This window comes from Primulina huaijiensis, chromosome 6, assembly GCF_012295235.1.
Source record: "Primulina huaijiensis isolate GDHJ02 chromosome 6, ASM1229523v2, whole genome shotgun sequence".
NCBI lineage: Eukaryota > Viridiplantae > Streptophyta > Magnoliopsida > Lamiales > Gesneriaceae > Primulina > Primulina huaijiensis.
Window position 1 is genome coordinate 15,536,503 of NC_133311.1, and position 17,873 is coordinate 15,554,375.

The 17,873-nt window shown below is 37.1% G+C and overlaps 2 protein-coding genes and 2 long non-coding RNA genes across 7 annotated transcripts in view; 2 read left to right on the plus strand and 2 right to left on the minus strand.

Moving 5' to 3' along the window:
- Window positions 1-1,229: 1,229 nt before the first annotated feature.
- On the minus strand, window positions 1,230-4,331 carry LOC140979669 (26S proteasome regulatory subunit 4 homolog A). Its single transcript, XM_073445174.1, has 6 exons — window positions 3,763-4,331; window positions 3,283-3,528; window positions 2,490-2,659; window positions 2,196-2,412; window positions 1,946-2,086; window positions 1,230-1,477 (listed from the first exon to the last, which is right to left on the minus strand). Exons 1-6 carry the CDS (start codon window positions 4,237-4,239, stop codon window positions 1,394-1,396), a joined length of 1,335 nt encoding a protein of 444 aa, XP_073301275.1. The 5' UTR covers window positions 4,240-4,331; the 3' UTR covers window positions 1,230-1,393.
- Window positions 4,332-13,680: 9,349 nt separating this feature from the next.
- On the plus strand, window positions 13,681-15,601 carry LOC140979671 (uncharacterized). Of its 4 annotated transcripts, XR_012175790.1 has the most exons (7): window positions 13,681-13,883; window positions 13,978-14,009; window positions 14,116-14,172; window positions 14,311-14,363; window positions 14,868-14,954; window positions 15,101-15,296; window positions 15,424-15,601. It is a non-coding gene; the product is annotated as an uncharacterized lncRNA (long non-coding RNA). The 4 variants fall into 4 exon arrangements; XR_012175787.1 differs by having other exon boundaries at window positions 14,868-15,296; XR_012175788.1 differs by lacking the exon at window positions 14,311-14,363 and having other exon boundaries at window positions 14,868-15,296.
- The window catches only part of LOC140979670 (transcription factor PIF1-like), an 11,444-nt gene continuing 9,054 nt past the window's right edge, over window positions 15,484-17,873 (minus strand). The window contains exons 3-8 of the mRNA XM_073445176.1: window positions 17,135-17,233; window positions 16,956-17,021; window positions 16,677-16,742; window positions 16,154-16,531; window positions 15,927-16,005; window positions 15,484-15,772 (exon numbers count right to left, since the gene is read on the minus strand). Of these exons, the coding sequence (XP_073301277.1) occupies window positions 15,940-16,005; window positions 16,154-16,531; window positions 16,677-16,742; window positions 16,956-17,021; window positions 17,135-17,233 (675 nt within the window). The 3' untranslated portion in view covers window positions 15,484-15,772; window positions 15,927-15,939. The remainder of the gene's footprint in view (window positions 15,773-15,926; window positions 16,006-16,153; window positions 16,532-16,676; window positions 16,743-16,955; window positions 17,022-17,134; window positions 17,234-17,873) is intronic.
- On the plus strand, window positions 16,302-16,863 carry LOC140979672 (uncharacterized). The gene is made up of 2 exons (XR_012175791.1): window positions 16,302-16,537; window positions 16,623-16,863. It is a non-coding gene; the product is annotated as an uncharacterized lncRNA (long non-coding RNA).

Sequence of the window (17,873 nt, forward strand, 5' to 3'; positions counted from 1 at the left end):
TTCATATTTTTTATGTGCCTAGTTCAATTATTATATTTATTAATTCCCCTAATTCCACATATATGCTAGTTTATTAACAATAGCAGATTAGGCCTATATATAATTATAGGAAGCTAGTCTCCTCTCATGTTTCGCCTCTTGTTATACTAAATGGAATAAAATTATTTTTAATTAAAAAAGAGTTACTCAAGAAGTTGTTTATGATTGATATTAAAATAATTATTGATTTTCTATTTAGTATTATAAAATTATTGTTTGTATATGTACAGTTTTTAAGTATGTTAAAATATATTTATGGTATTAAAATTGTTCCACGTACACATATAATTGACGTATCCCATTTGTTATTTTCTTGTGCCCGTCAAAGATCTAAAACGTTTGGGCAGTAGTTTGTCTCTTAGTTTTCGAGGGAGGTTTGGGAAATGAATCCAACAACAGGAGACTGCAGGATCAAGTTGCTTACCTTTGATTTTAGCCCCATTCTTTGTATTCACCAGTACTTCCCTTTGGTTGGTTAAATAAAAAAAAATTTATTAAATAAACAAAAATCTCTACTAGAGCCAGTCTTGTAGAAAGAAAATTTAAATGCTAAGAATTATGCTTCGGCATGCTTCGGTGTGAAATTTTGAAACCTAGACAATATCGGACCAATTCGACTACACAAATTATGGTTTAAAAAATACTTTATGAAATTAAATTTTTTTTTAAAAAAAATATAATAAGAATGATTTTTATGTAACAACTCATTTATTTTTTAAAATTGGAAAATATTCTTTCGTAAACACATTAAGAAAACATATATCTCCAAATAGGGTGTCTCATGAGCAAATCCTTTGCTCCATTATTTTTCGGAATACATCATAATTCTATTAAATCGAGTGTTACATATTTGCTGATATACAGTGGGTAAAAGTCCTTATACGTACAAGATATTTTCGTCTCTAACAAAATCATGCGACGCCAAGAAATGAGCGACCATGTTGGCTGTACATGCAAATATATGTATGTATATTATAAAAATTTTAATAATATAAATATTTACTTGACAAAAATAACCAATCATACTATATATACTTCCCTCTCCTTCACAAATATAAACGTAATATAGATATTCAATGTGCTTAACTTTATTTATTTGAATAAAATCTAATTGATTTATAAAAAGAACCAGCATAAACCAATGAATCTATTTACTGTTGCACTAAAAGTATATCGTTTTAGAAGATCAATTAATTGCGTCCCCGCAGCACAAGAGAATGCTATTGCATTGAACCAAATTGCTGTCAAATAAAACATTCAGGTACATGTGAAATCAAGAGACGAACGTTGATAAACTCTACAAATAGAGAAGTGAAGTGTAATGAAGTGATTTATATTTCCCCTTTCATAATCATCACATATAAAGACCCTCTGGTACGCCTTCTTTCTTCTTGAACATAACCTTGTCCTTGGCCTTCTTGAAATCGGCATGTGTCACCTACATATGAAGGAAAAATTCGATATCGATTACCGGAATAAAGCAAATCCATACATATTAAAGGGCTTAAGTCTTTAGAACTTTTCATATCCAACAGTCCAACACCAGGCACCCAATATTGATGATACTGATATGGTGTTACGATGTCATGTTTAGTTTATATCAAGAAAACCGTATGTTTTGGATAATTTCATATCCATTTTCAGAATAAGGTGAATTGAAAGATGTTTTCACTTCACAAAGATCTTGTGATCTCTGCACTTCACTGACTTCAGCATCATATTTAGTGATAGTATCGAGAGCAAAACAATAAGCACCATAACATTGCATATGCTTCCGTTACATTCACAAGTTCAGGAATATTGCATTCATCATGGGCATGAGTTATAAGCAACGAATATCCAGTTTCATATTTAATTAACACAAAAGATTCCATCCAAATTATTCCTTGTAAAAGGATTTGCTTACCTTCATGCGACGCTCTCTCAAAGCAAGCAGACCAGCTTCAGTACATATAGCCTTGATATCTGCTCCAGAAAACTCATCCTTGGTCATAACAAATTCTTCAAGGTTGACATCATCAGCCAACGTCATCCTTGACGTGTGTATCTAAACATCAAACAAGAGACTTATTGAGTGATGTTTACAGTCATAAAAAATGTTGGCATCCAGATACCCATGCCAGTGTTACATTTATCACAAATAATCCCATAAATACCTGAAAAATACGCCTCCTTGTCTTGATATCTGGAAGAGGGAATTCAATTTTCCGGTCTATTCTACCAGGTCGAAGAAGGGCAGGATCAAGACTTTCGATTTTATTTGTGGCAAGAATTACTTTAACATCTCCTCTTGAATCAAATCCATCTAACTGGTTCAGCAATTCTAACATAGTCCTCTGAATTTCACGTTCACCGCCGGAATGAGCATCATACCTGTAGAGAGTATTTTCCGATAATTGCATTGATGATAACCGTGCCTAGTGATAGCCCACTGACCATATAAAATTTACCTTTTTGTGCCCACTGCATCAATTTCATCAATAAAGACAATAGATGGAGAGAGGTCATCAGCAACTCTAAACAATTCTCTCACCAATTTTGGACCATCTCCCAGGTACTTCTGAATTAACTCACTACCAACAACACGCAAGAAAGTGGCTGATGTAGAGTTTGCCACAGCCTGAAGAAAAAGGATACGAAATTACCATGCCTCAAGCTCAACTGTTTCCAGATGTGATATAAAACTGATTATTAATGGAGCCAATCAACTAACAATAACTGAATCCTACAGCCATGAGCCATCGATCATGCCCATGGTAGGAGCCATCCACAATACTACGCAATCATACATTGTTGTAAACAAATTCACTCAGAACCCTTCATATTCCACAGCATTTGTCTTGGGATCCATTCACTCAGCCCCATACGGAATAAAGTTGTAAAAAAGGTTATCCAGCTTGAGAGAAAAATTTTGCATATAAATTACAGCTGATATTGTCACCACATGCTTCGAATACGTTCAAGTTTCAACTGTTCCTGTTCATATAAATCACCAGTATGTACCCCAAAAAGTAGTTATCAACGAAACAGTGGTCGCCGATGTAATACAAGGCTACTTCCTATCCCCCCCACGGTAACAAATCCAGAAAAAAACAAATAGAACTCGGCCATTGAAAAACAAATATCTTGATGCTGACAACAAGGCCCCCATTACATACAACCATTCATCGGAAGACATATGGATCTCAAAATACATAACGGAAGAAATAGGAAACTAACTAAAGAAAGTAAAAACATACGAACCTTTGCCAGCAGTGTTTTTCCAGTTCCAGGTTCTCCGTAAAGGATGACGCCCTTAGGAGGTTTAATTCCAATGTCCTCGTACAATTCAGGGTGAGTCAATGGAAGCTCAACCGCCTCTTTAATCTCCTGAATCTGAGCATCAAGCCCACCGATATCAGCATAAGACTCCAATGGAGCCTTTTCAACCTTCATGACGGATACCATTGGATCAACTTCATCCTGAAGCAGCCCAACAACAGAAAGGACCTGCAAAAAAATAAAATTTCCAATTCAAAAAATTTAGCTAATTCAAGTATTTTCGTTAAGATGCATAGCAACAAATTCTTACCACTCAAAACTTTTATCTTAAATTATTAATGGTAGAAAACGAGCAAAAAAATAGAGCATTTCGGACAACAATTCCAATTCAGCCCTAATTTCCCATTTCCATATCTCCAAATTCAAGAACTCCAACTCAACAAATCAAAGCACAAGCAATACCTTATTGTGCATAAGAATAGCACATCCAGGCTCGAGCTGATCCTTATCCACGAACGACAAGATCCCAACGTAGTACTCTGGCCCCACGGACGACGATACAATGGCGTGATTCTCATCAATCAGCTCCTCTAAATTTCCAACACTCATGGGCGTCCCCCGTAAATCATCAACCTTCGATCGGTCCTCCTCAGTCTTCTCCTCCTGCGGCTTCAGCCTCTCTTGATTGGCAACGAACTCCTCTTCCATCAACAGATAGTCTTTGATTCGCTCCATCTTCAAAAGCCGTAGCTTGCACTTCGTCAAAGGATTCACCGTCGGCAGCCGAGCCGCTGCTTCTGGACCCTTCTGTTTTCGCTGCTTCCGTCCCACACGAGACGGTGGCGCAGCCGGCTCGAATTTCTTCTCCTTCTTATCACCGCCGTTTTTCCGATCCCCCGGGAGTTGCCGGTTCAAACCACCAGAAGTGCTATTACCCATGATTTCAAATGTGAAATTAAGACTTCAAATTAGGGCTTTTATCGCAGCTGACAAAGAGTGGTCGTTGCTTTCGGGAAACCATGAAGCAACATAATAAAAAACAGGTGTGTTTATGGATCGGATCGGTTCGGTTCGATTTTTGGTTTTTTGTTTGTTTTTTCGGTTTACAAATATATAATCTGATATCTGAATCATTTTTCTTCGTTTCCATTCGATTTTCTACCGAAATAGTTCGATTATTTTTGTCGGTTATTTTGATTTTGATACAATTATTTAAACTAATAAGATAAATATATTGTAAAATATAATATATTAATTTTTTACGTGATTTTTTAATAAAATATTTAAATATAAAATCTAAATGAATTACATAAACAACAATCAACTAAATATTATTCAAAATAATTCATCATTCACTAATATCATCTCAAAAAATATATAATAAAAATAAAATTATTAATTTAATTAAATTTCGGTTTTTTCGATCAGTTCGATTTTGACATATATAATCCGAAACCGAACCAAATAAATTTTGATTTTAATATTTATATCTGAATTATAAAATTTGATTCTCAGTTCGATTCAGTGTTCGGTTTTTTCGGTTTGAGTTTTCGATTTTTTCGGTTTTATCCGAAATTTGAACACCCTTAATAATAAAGGGATTTATGAGATATTTAAAGAATAAACCTTTATGCATAAATCAACTTATTTGAAATCGAACTCATTACAATTTTTAAGAACTATTCTCCTATTCGTTTGTTAAAGGCTTCTATTTGTCAAATTCATTAGAGTCGTAAGACAATCATAGTATGTTTTTTGTGAGACGGTCTCACGAATCTTTATCTGTGAGACGGGTCAACACTACCGATATTCACAATAAAAAGTAATACTCTTAACATAAAAAGTAATATTTTTTCATGGATGACCCAAATAAGAGATCTGTATCACAAAATACGACCTGTGAGACCGTCTCACACAAGTTTTTGCCGACAATTATATTCGTAATATTTTTAATTTTGAACTTTTATATTTTTATAATAAAAAAATCCAAAAAAATTTATAACACACTCTTTTTTTTTTTTGAAAATGCAATTTATTCATCTCCATTAGAACCATACATCAAAGATACCTCTAGAATAAATCTTGTTCTTCTGTAATAGTTTTTTGCATTAATCAATGATAACACCAAAAGAAGAGTTATTTTTTCTCACTGACTTGGTTTCATCTGCCACTTTCTTCGCATCTATTTCAAAAATAACATGGTGCAACTCTAGACACTTTATCCGTGTTATTGCTTCATGTAAGGCAATTCCTGTCGGCAAAAAGAATTTTCAAAATGGGTTGGCAGGGACAACGTGTTGAATAAGAATACGCATTTTTAACGCGTATTCACACTGACAGAGGCTCTATAAATAGAGTTCCCCCTTCATTCTGAAATCATCCTTTCTTCGAGTTTTCTCTCATCTTATAACCATTTGAGTGCTTAGTTCTATAATATTTGTGAGATGATTGTTCTCCTGTACTAAGAGAGTGTGTGTTCTCTTTGGAAACACAGTGAGTGAGTTGTACACCACGAAATATTATAGTGGAAATTTTTTTCATCTTACCCGTGGTTTTTACCCTAATAATTTTTAGGGGTTTTCCACGTAAATCTCGGTGTTCAGTTTATTCTTTATTTTCGGGTTTTATTATCTCAAATTACCGCAAGTGGGACCAACAAGTGTTATCAGAGCTTTGGTTTAAAATTTCTTAAAAATTCTGAGTATGCTCTGTGGTTGCAGCCTAGACTGATCTTCCACAACAAAAAAGATTTTTTGAGATTTTTTATTTAAGACGGGATTATTTTATCCAGTCTACTAAATTGCTGTAGACATAATAGGAGGGCAGGTACGAGATAGCAAAATTCAACTGAAGCAATTTTATGCTGTGGAAAATAAAGATACAAGCAGTTTTAAGAAAGGAGAATTGCTTGGCGGCTATTGGAGATAGACCGGTGGAGATTACAGATGATGGAAAGTGGAATGAGATGAATGACAACGCTGTTGCCAATCTACACTTGGCTATAGCAGACTAAGTTTTGTCAAGTATCTCTGAGATAAAAACAGCCATAGTTATCTGGGATACTCTGACAAAGATGTACGAGGTCAAGTCCCTACACAACATGATTTTCCTAAAGAGAAGGCTTTATACTCTTCGGATGGAGGAATCCTCATCGATGACCGACCATATCAACACACTAAATACTCTATTTGCCCATCTCACTTCCATGGGGCATAAAATTGGGGAAAATTAACGTGCGGAGCTTCTACTTCAAAGTCTACCAGCTTCATATGATCAACTTATCATCAACATAACCAACAATATTCTTATGGGCTTTCTAAGATTCGAAGATGTCTTAACTGCGGTTCTCAGAGAAGAAAGCCGACGCAAGAATAAGGAAGATAGGTTGGTAACATCGAAGCAGGCAGAGGTTTTACCGATGATAATAGGAAGATTTATGGATCGTGACTCCAGTGGAAGCCAAAGACGAGGTAGATCAAAGTCGAGAAGTAAGAAGAAAAATATATATTGCTTTAAATGTGGCGGTAAAGAGCACTTCAAGAAAAAGTGTACGAGTATCGAGAAGAGTTCTCAAGGAAATGTGGCCAGTACTTCAGGCAGTGGTGAAATTTTATTCAGCGAAGCAGCAACTGTTGCAGAAGGCATGCAAAAATTTTGTGAGACATGGATTATGGATTCAGGAGCGACGTGGCACATGACGTCTAGGAGAGAATGGTTTGATCATTATGAACCAGTCTCAGGAGGATCTGTATTTATGGGAAATGATCATGCCTTGGAAATCGCTGGGGTCAGTACTATCAAAATTAAAATGTTTGATGGCACCATTCGCACCATACAGGAGGTACGACATGTGAAAGGACTGACGAAAAATCTTTTGTCCTTGGGGCAATTGGATGACATCGGGAGCAAAACTCGTATTGAGAATGAGATCATGAAAATTGTGAAAGGCGCGCTTGTGGTTATGAAAGCGGAAAAGGTTGCTGCAAATCTGTATGTACTTTTGGGAGAAACACACAAAGAGGCAGAACTAGCTGTTGCATCAAATGGTTCAGGAGAAGAATTAACAGTGTTATGGCATAGAAAGCTCGGGCATATGTCAGAACGGGGGTTGAAAATTCTCTCAGAACGGAAGCTGTTGCCGGGACTTACAAAAGTGTCACTACCCTTTTGTGAGCATTGTATTACCAGTAAACAACACAGATTAAAGTTCGACACTTCTACTGCCATGAGCAAAAGCATATTGGAGCTGATTCATTCGGATGTTTGGCAAGCACCGGTTGTATCCCTAGGAGGAGCGAGGTATTTTGTCTCGTTCATTGATGATTTCTCTAGGAGATGTTGGGTGTATCCAATCAAGAAGAAATCAGATGTTTTCCAAATCTTCAAAGATTTCAAAGCGCGGGTTGAAATTGATTCTGAGAAGAAAATCAAGTGTTTGAGAACTGACAATGGAGGTGAATATACCAATGACGAGTTTGATGCATTTTGTCAATATGAGGGCATCAAAATACAATTCACGACGGCTTACACACCTCAACAGAAGGGAGTGGCGGAGCAGATGAACAGAACCTTGTTAGACAGACCAAGAGCTATGTTGAGGACTGCGGGTCTAGACAAGTCATTTTGGGCAGAAGCAGTCAAAACCGCTTGTTATATTATCAATCGTTCTCCTTCAGTGGCGATTGATCTGAAGACTCCGATGGAGATGTGGACTGAGAAGCCTACATATTATTCTCATTTGCATACATTTGGAAGTCCGGTGTATGTTCTGTACAATGAACAAGAAAGATCGAAGTTGGATTCAAAATCCAGAAAATGTATCTTCTTGGGTTATGCTGATGGAGTAAAGGGGTTTCGCTTGTGGGATCCTAAAGCAGGGATGTTATTTTCGAAGAAGATAAAGTAAAGGGAGACAAAGGCACACCAAATTCAGAAATTACTATATTTCAGGTGGAAAATAAGACGGACGAAGGTCAAGTTTCTTGTGAAGCAGTACCAGAGCACGAAGAACAAGAACAAGTTGAGTCTGAACTTTCCAATGTGAGGCAGTCAACTCGGGACAGAAGACCACCAGGTTGGCTTTCAGATTATGTCACTGAAAGCAATATTGCATATTGTCTATTATCAGAGGATGATGAGCCATCGAGTTTTCACAAAGCTACTCAAAGCTCGGATATATCCTTGTGGATGATAGCAATGCATAAAAGAATTGGAAGCATTAGATAGGAATCAAACTTGGGATTTTGTTACACTACCACGAGGAAGGAAAGCCATTCGAAACAGATGGGTCTATAAGATCAAGCGTGATGGCAATAACCAAGTGGAGCGGTATCGTGCTAGATTGGTGGTAAAAAGGTATGCTCAGAAAGAAGGTGTAACGTCCCGAAAATCGGAAAGTCCACGTGAACCACATGCATGCAAATTATTAAATTTCTTTGGTATTTTAGCAAATTCTTTTAAAGCATAAAATGCATGTTTATTTTATTAAATTGTGTTAAATTATTTTTTTATGCATTATTATTGCATTATAGGAATTATTTCATAAAATTTTAAAAAGTTCACGCATTAGGGTTTTTATGTGCATTTCACGTTCGAACGAGGATCGGAGACCGGAGAATTTTCAGTAAAATTATTTTTATTATACGAATTATTTTTATAAATTAATTTAAAGTGTTTTAAAGGTATTTTCATAAAATGGGATTTTATTGGGTATTTTTACCCGCAATATTTCTATTTTTAACGGTACGCAAATATTATCAAATCGGAGGACTTTTTAAGGGTTCGGCTAATATTTTCAAAACCTTTTCAACACAAAATATTTTTCGGGAGTGTGTTTGGATTTAATGGACCTACTTGCAAACTTGTTGGGCTTAAAACCCTTTTCAAACCCCTAATTCTCTTTTTAGGGCCCATTAATTGTGTGATTAACCATTCAATTATATTATAACAAACCATTACCCTAAACCTATTTACGTTACACAGTCGACACCCCCTTTCAGCATTCCCCACCCTCGGTTTCAGAACTCAACAGTTGAAGGCTTCGATTTTCTCTTGTTCTTGCAAACGAAAAAGTCATCCGGATTCCCTTGTCTCGTTATTGCACTCCAAATCAACAAGGCACGCTTGCAACCTCCTTTCTGCATCACGCATGTTATATTACTGATGTGTATGTGTGTATGCATGTAAAACTCTCGGTACAAGCATGGGTAGAGAGGATTAGTGGATTTTCATGGGTTTATTGCATTCTTTCATTTGCTGCTCACTTCTCACGTTTTCGTTGGTGTGCAAGGGGGCTGCTGTGTTATGTTGTTAAGAGGATGATATTGGTGACAGGATGTTGTTTCAAGGATTAGCAAGCGAGTTGGGGTTGTAAGTTGAAGGGCTGAATGTTTGTTTGCTGCGTGAAGGGGGTTGGTGTAGATCGAGCGAATGGGAGTCGCAGCGGTGCATGGTTCGTCCTTGGCCTTGGAGCTGACCCACATGGGTCCGTGACAGGTCCTGGAGTGAGCCGTGAGTTGCTGGTGCTGTGGGGGATCGATGGTAGTGAGTGGCTGTGGGTTTTTTTTGGTGCGCAGCGTGGGTTTTGGGTGGTGCAGCGTTTTTTTTTGTTTGAGTTTGGCCTAGTTTAGAGGGGTTATTAAGGGCCTAATGGTGAGTCTTAAGGGCTTTATAGGTGGGAGTATAAGAGAGGACCGTGGGAGTGTAAGGGTAGGAGACATGGGTAGCTTGATGATTGGACAAAGAGGAGGTGACCAAAATTATAATTTAGAGCAATAGGTAGTGGCCGAAAGATTGTGGGTTTAAGGACATAATTTAAGTAGTAAATGTTGTAGAATGAGATGTTTAAGTTATGATTCAAAGTTGAGAAAAAAATTATGTTGAGTTTCGGGTCGATTCGGGTTAAAACCGGGACCTCGGTCCAAGTCTTAAAACGAATCGATTAAGTTTGGTATTAAACTCGAGTTTACGTCTAATAATGATTTTAATTATGTTTTGGGATATTTTAAGAAGTTTGGTAAGCTTCGGATCAATTTTAGAGGTCCAGGAGTGAAATGATAATATTTGGGTTCCAGAGGCAAAATAGTCATTTTGCACTCGGGGTGAGATTTTGGTCCTGGCAGCGCCCTGAGCACAAATTTATGATATTTTAAATTTTTATGCATCATGTTCACGATTTTAAGATTTTATGAAGATATACGTCGTATGCTTGAATTTAAAGAAAATTGCGTTGGTGCATGATTTTTATAAGTGATGAAAATGATAATGTTTTGAATGACGGGAATTAGTTGTGGCTATCGAAGTATATGTAAATGTTTAAGACGTATATGTAAATGCTGATGATGAGGTCTAGGCACAGTGGATGGGTGATCATGTCACTGATATCCGACAGCCGCCGGGTACCGCGGTTCTATGTATGATGGATCCATCGTAAATGATGATGTACGATAGTCACCTCTAATGAACTGAATTCACCAATGATAAATGATAAATGATAAATGATAAACGATGAATGATGAACGATAAATGATAAACGATGAATGATGATTAACGATGAGCTATTTTGACTCGTCATGATTTTACACGACACTTTTATGTTACGTTTTTAAAGTTCATGAAAAGTATGTTGAGTATGATAGTTTTCACTGCTGTGTGCTATGTATATGTATTTGCTATTAACGGTGCATGTGTGTTGAGTCTTTAGACTCACTAGGCATGTGTGATGCAGGTGAGCTTAATGATGAGGGGACTGGAGGTGTCGAACTCTGAGTAGGCAGACCTGGTGCGACGACACGACCCGAGGACCACACGTTTTTCCGCATTGTGATTTATGAGATTGAAAGGAAATAAACATTTTTACACGTTGATGATTTTAAGATTTTTATTTGTTTATGGTTATTTTAAACTGCACGATTTTACTGTCAAATTTTTAAGATCATTTTTAAATATTATATTTTCTGTAGATCACATGCATTCGAAACGTTTAAATGTTATTTCTAAAATGTGAGCTTTAAAAAAAAATATTTCCGCACTTTTAAACGAGTAGACGTTTCAGAAGGCATTGACTTCAATGAGATATTTTCTCCTGTGGTTCGGCTTACAACAGTCAGAGAGGTGCTGACATTGTGTGCGGTGTCTGACCTACATCTAGAACAGCTAGATGTGAAAACGGCGTTTCTTCATGTAGATCTTGAAGAAGAAATCTATATGCTCCAGCCAGAAGGTTTTGCGGAAAAAGGCAAAGAGAACTTGGTTTGCAGGTTGAACAAATCTCAGTACGGTCTCAAACAGGCGTTGAGGTGTTGGTACAAGAGATTTGATTCCTATATCATGAGCCTTGGATACAACAGACTGAGTGCAGACCCTTGTACGTATTTCAAGAGGTCTGGTGATGATTATATTATTTTGCTGTTGTATGTGGACGACATGTTGGTAGCAGGCCCCAACAAAGATCATGTCCAATGATTGAAAACACAGTTGGCTAGGGAATTTGATATGAAAGACTTGGGACCAGCAAACAAGATTCTAGGGATGCAAGTTCACCGAGACAGAAGTAACAGAAAGATTTGGCTTTTCCAGAAAATTATTTGAAGAAAGTCTTGCAACGCTTCAACATGCAAGATAGTAAGCCAGTTTCGACTCTTCTTCTTGTTAACTTCAAGTTATCCTCCGAGATGTGTCCTAGCAGTGAAGCAGATAGGATTGAGATGTCTCGAGTACCATATGCATCAGCAGTGGGAAGTTTGATGTTCGCCATGATCTGTACAAGACCAGACATTGCTCAAGCAGTGAGAGCAGTTAGTTGATATATGGCGAATCCTGGACGAGAGCATTGGAGCACTGTTAAGAGGATCCTTAGATACATTAAAGGTACATCGAATGCTGCATTATGTTATGGAGGATCGGATTTTACACTCAGGGGCTATGTCGATTCAGATTATGCAGGTGATCCTGATAAGAGGAAATCTACTATTGGTTATGTGTTTACACTTGCAGGAGGAGCAGTAAGCTGGGTTTCAAAACTGCAGTCAGTTGTGGCGTTATCTACAACAGAGGCAGAATACATGGCAGCTACTCAAGCTTGCAAGGAGGCAATATAGATTAAAAGGTTATTGGAGGAGATTGGACACAAACAAGAAAATGTTTCCTTGTTTTGTGACAGTCAGAGTGCATTGCACATTGCAAGGAATCCAATCTTTCATTCCAGGACGAAACACATTGGAGTACAATTTCACTTTGTGCGGGAAGTAGTAGAAGAAAGAAGCGTGAATATGCAGAAGATTCATACGAAGGACAACATAGCTGATTTTCTGACCAAGCCAGTGAACACTGATAAGTTTGAGTGTTGTAGATCCTCAAGTGGTCTAGCGAAAACGTAAGCAGCAAGGAATGTCAAGATTGAAAGGATGTGTGGAGATGTGTTTGATTCTCAATCAAATCTCCAAGTGGGAGAAATGTCTGCAAAAAGAATTTTCAAAATGGGTTGGCAGGGACAACGTGTTGAATAAGAATACGCGTTTTTAACGCGTATTCACACTGACAGATGTTCTATAAATAGAGCTCCCTCCTTCATTCTGAAATCATCCCTTCTTCGAGTTTTCTCTCATCTTATAAGCATTTGAGTGCTTAGTTCTATAATATTTGTGAGATGTTTGTTCTCTTGTATTAAGAGAGTGTGTGTTCTCTTTGGAAACACAGTGAGTGAGTTGTACACCACAAAATATTATAGTGGAAATTCTTTTCATCTTGCCCGTGGTTTTTACCCTAATAATTTTTAGGGGTTTTCCACGTAAATCTCGGTGTCCAGTTTATTCTTTATTTTCGGATTTTATTATCTCAAATTACCGCAAGTGAGACCAACAATTCCTTCTGCTTCTTCTGGTCTAACATTTCCATGCATTGATCTTTTGACAAGCATCGCACACAAGAATCTTGATCGTCTCTGCTAATAAAGCCAAAGCCAAATATCCCTCATTCTTGAAATGTTGCAGCATCTACATTACATTTCAAAAACCCTTCGGTGGCTTTCTCCACTTCTCTACCAAAGTTCTCTTGTTGTGAAGGAGTTTCATTATTCTGTTGGTTTGTTAGAATATGTGTCCAATGAGCTAACTTGTGGCTTTTACTTTTATTGATCCTATCGTAAAAACGATTTTTTTTTAATAATATTTCACGACTTTACCTAACTATAATATTTACTTTATTTATTTGTCCATGCAAACTGTATAGATAAGTCTTTGAATATAGATAAGTCTTTGAATATTTAATAGTAAATACCATAATATCTGTCAATGCAAATTAAGATAATGAAACTAATCAGTAAGTTTGTATATTTTAAACAAGTTTCTACTCGAATGCGACTGAATTATGGCATTGGCAATTTATGCAACGGGCCAGAAGCCCAAGAAACTTGTCTATTGTCTACGAAGGTAAGGCAAACAGAACCGAGGATTTCGCGTGAAGCTGCCTGTAACTCAGCTCCGAACTTGCAAAACCTATTGAAATTGGATGATGGCACCCAGAAAATGTGAAGTTTGTGCGGAAGCGCAGTCAAAATACAAGTGCTCCATCTGTCTAATACCCTAGTGCGTTGATTTCTCCATGTGTATCGATTTTCTAAATTTTGATTTTCGACTTAATTTGATCTATTTAGGCAATGATTTTGTTGATTTCTTGCAGTTGTTCGTTGATGTGTTTCGAGAAAAACAAAGGTAGGGTTATAAATCGATTCTTCTACCAGAGTTTTGGCATTCGTTACTTTGAATTCGCTGCTCGGGTATATGCCTGTAACTGTTTTCTTATGCGATGTTTCCGGAGAAATTCCTTGAAAAAAACTGGAAAATCCTGTGAAAGTCGAAGTTTGTGAGCCAACTGGTACTTTTTCTTTTCCAAAATTAAGTATTTTGTATTTTAGTTGCTAAAGGGAATTCATGGTCGAATGCTGAGGTCATTTTATTGAAAAGACCACCTGCATTTGATTTGCTAGTTATGAATACGTTTGGTGTTGTTCAGAGAAACTGAGGAGCCAAGTGAAGTGTTGCAAGGAGTACAACTAGAGTCGATTGGTAAGATTATCACATATTTGCTGTTACATTCTTTGCAATTTCTCATGTTAAGGTTTGGGAAAGGTGTGTCTTAACAAATGCCATAATCTCTTAAGAGTTGTGCTTCCTATCTATCTACTACGTTCGTGCTTGTTTCCATCTGTTTGTGTGGATATGGATTATAGGATGCATGCATCTTAAGGGTTTGTGACATCGTTTACAGGTATGCTCATCGTTTAATTACGCATCTTACGTAAAAAATGATGAATATTTGTGATTATATTGCATTATTATATATGATTATTTATAAAAAAAATTACTTAAAAAAATTCAACCACCTAAGCGGCCGAGGTGGTAGGCGGTTACCGACTGCCCCGCCACCGCCTCCCGCCATTTACAACATTGGGTATGCTTAACTTTTGGAAATGAGTTTGAAGAGAAATTTACTCGAGGCATGTTGCTTGCAGTTCCAAAAAAATGTTTAAATGAATCCTTATGTTACCTCTCTTCTTGATTTTGCTGCAGCTTCTTCTAGTGAAATACGAGATGCAATAAAGGATGAGAAACTTAAGACTTATATGTGACATAGACTCTGCCATGGATCCTGAGAAGGTAATTTCAATCAATCTTACTTGGATGTATAGAGAATACGCTCTTGTTTGTTTTAACTAAAGGATTTCTCCAGGCATTTGAAAGCATTTTTTGTTAACTGAATAGTTTGATATCAATGAAAAGTTTTTGAGAAAATAGATATTCAGATTTCTGGGGGCACGATAACCATAGATGTTTGAAACTTATGAAGTTTGTATGTTCCAAAACGGTGGATCAAAACAAAAAATTTAAGTCTCAAAGCAAACTTTCGAGTGTGTGAATATTGCTGGGTGTGTTTTTCTACTTTAATAGAAGCTTGACAAAGTAATGGAAGTGGAGGAATTCCGACGGTTAACTGAAAAGGTATTACCTTTTTCTCGCCAATATAACCTTTCCAATTTCAGTTTTTCTTTAGTTAAATTGTCCTTCACACGCTATAAATGAACCTGGTTTCATAAATTTAAGCTAACTTGCATTTTCATATTTGCAGATCTTGTCCGCCATTACTCCATGAAACCTGAGCATACCTCATAGCTTTCTGGGGATTTTTGGTGGACAGAAATTTTTACTGAAACCAAAGGATTAACTGTCAAACCAGAGGCTATTAATCCTCGAAGACTATACTGTTGTTGTATCACGTAAGTTCATGACGTATTATTCTGCATCGCTGAGTCTCATAATGCCAGAAATTTGTTTCCAATCCATCCGAAATAATAGAAGAAAACTGCTGCTATGGTAATAGGTACAGGTTAGGTCTCTAATATCTATGCTTGTGCTCTACTCTCTTACAAAATTTAGTTCGGCGAATGACTTGCATATGTGATTGACTTGAAATCAACCTGAAAATGTTGAAACTTTTGTTTCAGATAATTATGTATTCCTTTAATAAGATCCAACAGTTTTTTTTTTTTTGAGAACATCCAACAGTTTTTAGTGCTTGTAAATATGATGTTTTATGAATATAAGAAATACATGACTATACTGATTTTCTACCTGATTGATGATTCTAAGGGTTTCCGATATCTTTGCTGTTATTCGGCTGCTTGCTAACGGATTGTACCACGGTTTGATTCTGCAAAACAAGTGGAGGGGACCCATCAATATAAATAAATACCCGAAAACCATGTGCTGCATAAGTTGACATGCAAGTATTTTCTTAAGTAATCTACTGAGTAATCCGACAGCTGACGCTAATTAAGCGTTTGACAACGTAAACTTGCATGTGGTAATGGTGGTTCCTGGTGGGGACCAAGAAATTGCTGATATGGTTCGTTAAAATTTGGCATTTGTGGCTGGTTTGGATTGCGAGCAACTGCTGAATTTGAATCGGTCTGATTAGAAGCTTGAATTCTCGAAGGGTCAGGTACAGGAACTGGTGGCAGATGAAATGCAGGCATCGGAAAACAAGCACTCATATGTGCTGCTGCTGCTGGATTTGGCAATGCTGAACCGGGTAGCATAGATGGATAGGGCACCATAGGCCGATTCATGCTCATATCCATTCCCATTCCCAGCCCAATGCCCATTCCCATTACAGGCATGTATTGCTGCATACCAGGGTACATCATAGGAACCATTCCACATCCCATGGACATCATCTGCAGGTACATTTTCCATCAGCTTCTTCTCACGAGTTTGAGTAGATGTGACGGGTTTACTAAATAAAGCTCAAAAGTTATCATATCTCAGGGTTTCTTCACTTCCCAAGATTGAGTTCGGAAAACAAGATGTTAGAAACTATACCTGTACTTGGAGTTGCAGTGACTTCAAGTACTCAATTGCCTCATCCAACATCGAAGCCTTGTCTGACTGAATTTTGGAAAAACAATCGATTCAATATTTATGTCTTAGAGACCTCTTAAAATATAACCAGGGTGATTAGGGGCGGATCCCGAAGGGCTAGTAGCATAGTAGGGACAGTCCACGTACATGATAAATGAAATTTTTTGGTAAAAATATAAAATTTGCCCCTCCAAACATATTTTGTAATCCCTCCCCGGGGTAATTTCTAAGCTTTCTGACCTTGTTGCATCGAGGTATGAGTTCCTGTAGTGCCTTCATCTTTTCATTTATTCTATCCCGACGCCTCTGCATCGGTTACAACTTCAATCAATTCAATAACCGAGTCTCCTCTATAACACTAAAACAAGAGAGAGTTTAGCACGAGAATCAGAAAAAGAATATCCTAAATCCACACAAACCCTTTCAGACAGATTGTGCACTTCCGCTGCTCTAGACTTCTTCGTTGATGTCGAACTGCGAGCTTGCGCTTTGGCTTCTGTAGCTTGGAACTCAGTTTCCTATGACACCAAACAGAAGCAAAAATCAGATCAACTGATCACTAAGAGTAACAAGCACCAAGTCACTCTGGATCGATAATACTCCTGCTTCATTATACTCTTTAAATTGGACTAACTGATACAAACCAATTTACAACGAGACATTGTTCACAATTTGACACCTATCCACCCAGCTCTATCGATTCAACTCTTTCGGAAATCAGACTAAAACTCATCTTACCCTTAAAACAGACTACCCCAACCGAAGTTTTTACAAGATCGATCGAAATACTTGAGTTTAAAGAACCAAACTCGTTTAAAAATCTAATGTAACTGAATTAACCAAACTAAAGTATTCATGACACAGAAATGTTTTCTCCCCGGAGTTTTACTCGTCTCGTCTTGATTATCATAATTGAGCTCACAAAAACTATTTGTCTATTTGCAATCCAAACTGTCCCAATTAAATTTATTTTTTTTATTGCTCTAAAGGCCAATGGGACTGCTCAAACACAGGCGATGAGCATTCACGTGATCCCGCACAAAAAACTTGGCTCTCCCATTCAGTCACATAAATCCATCTTCTTCTTTACACACACACACACACACACACACACACACACACACACATAAATCCATCTTCTTCTTCTTTATATATATA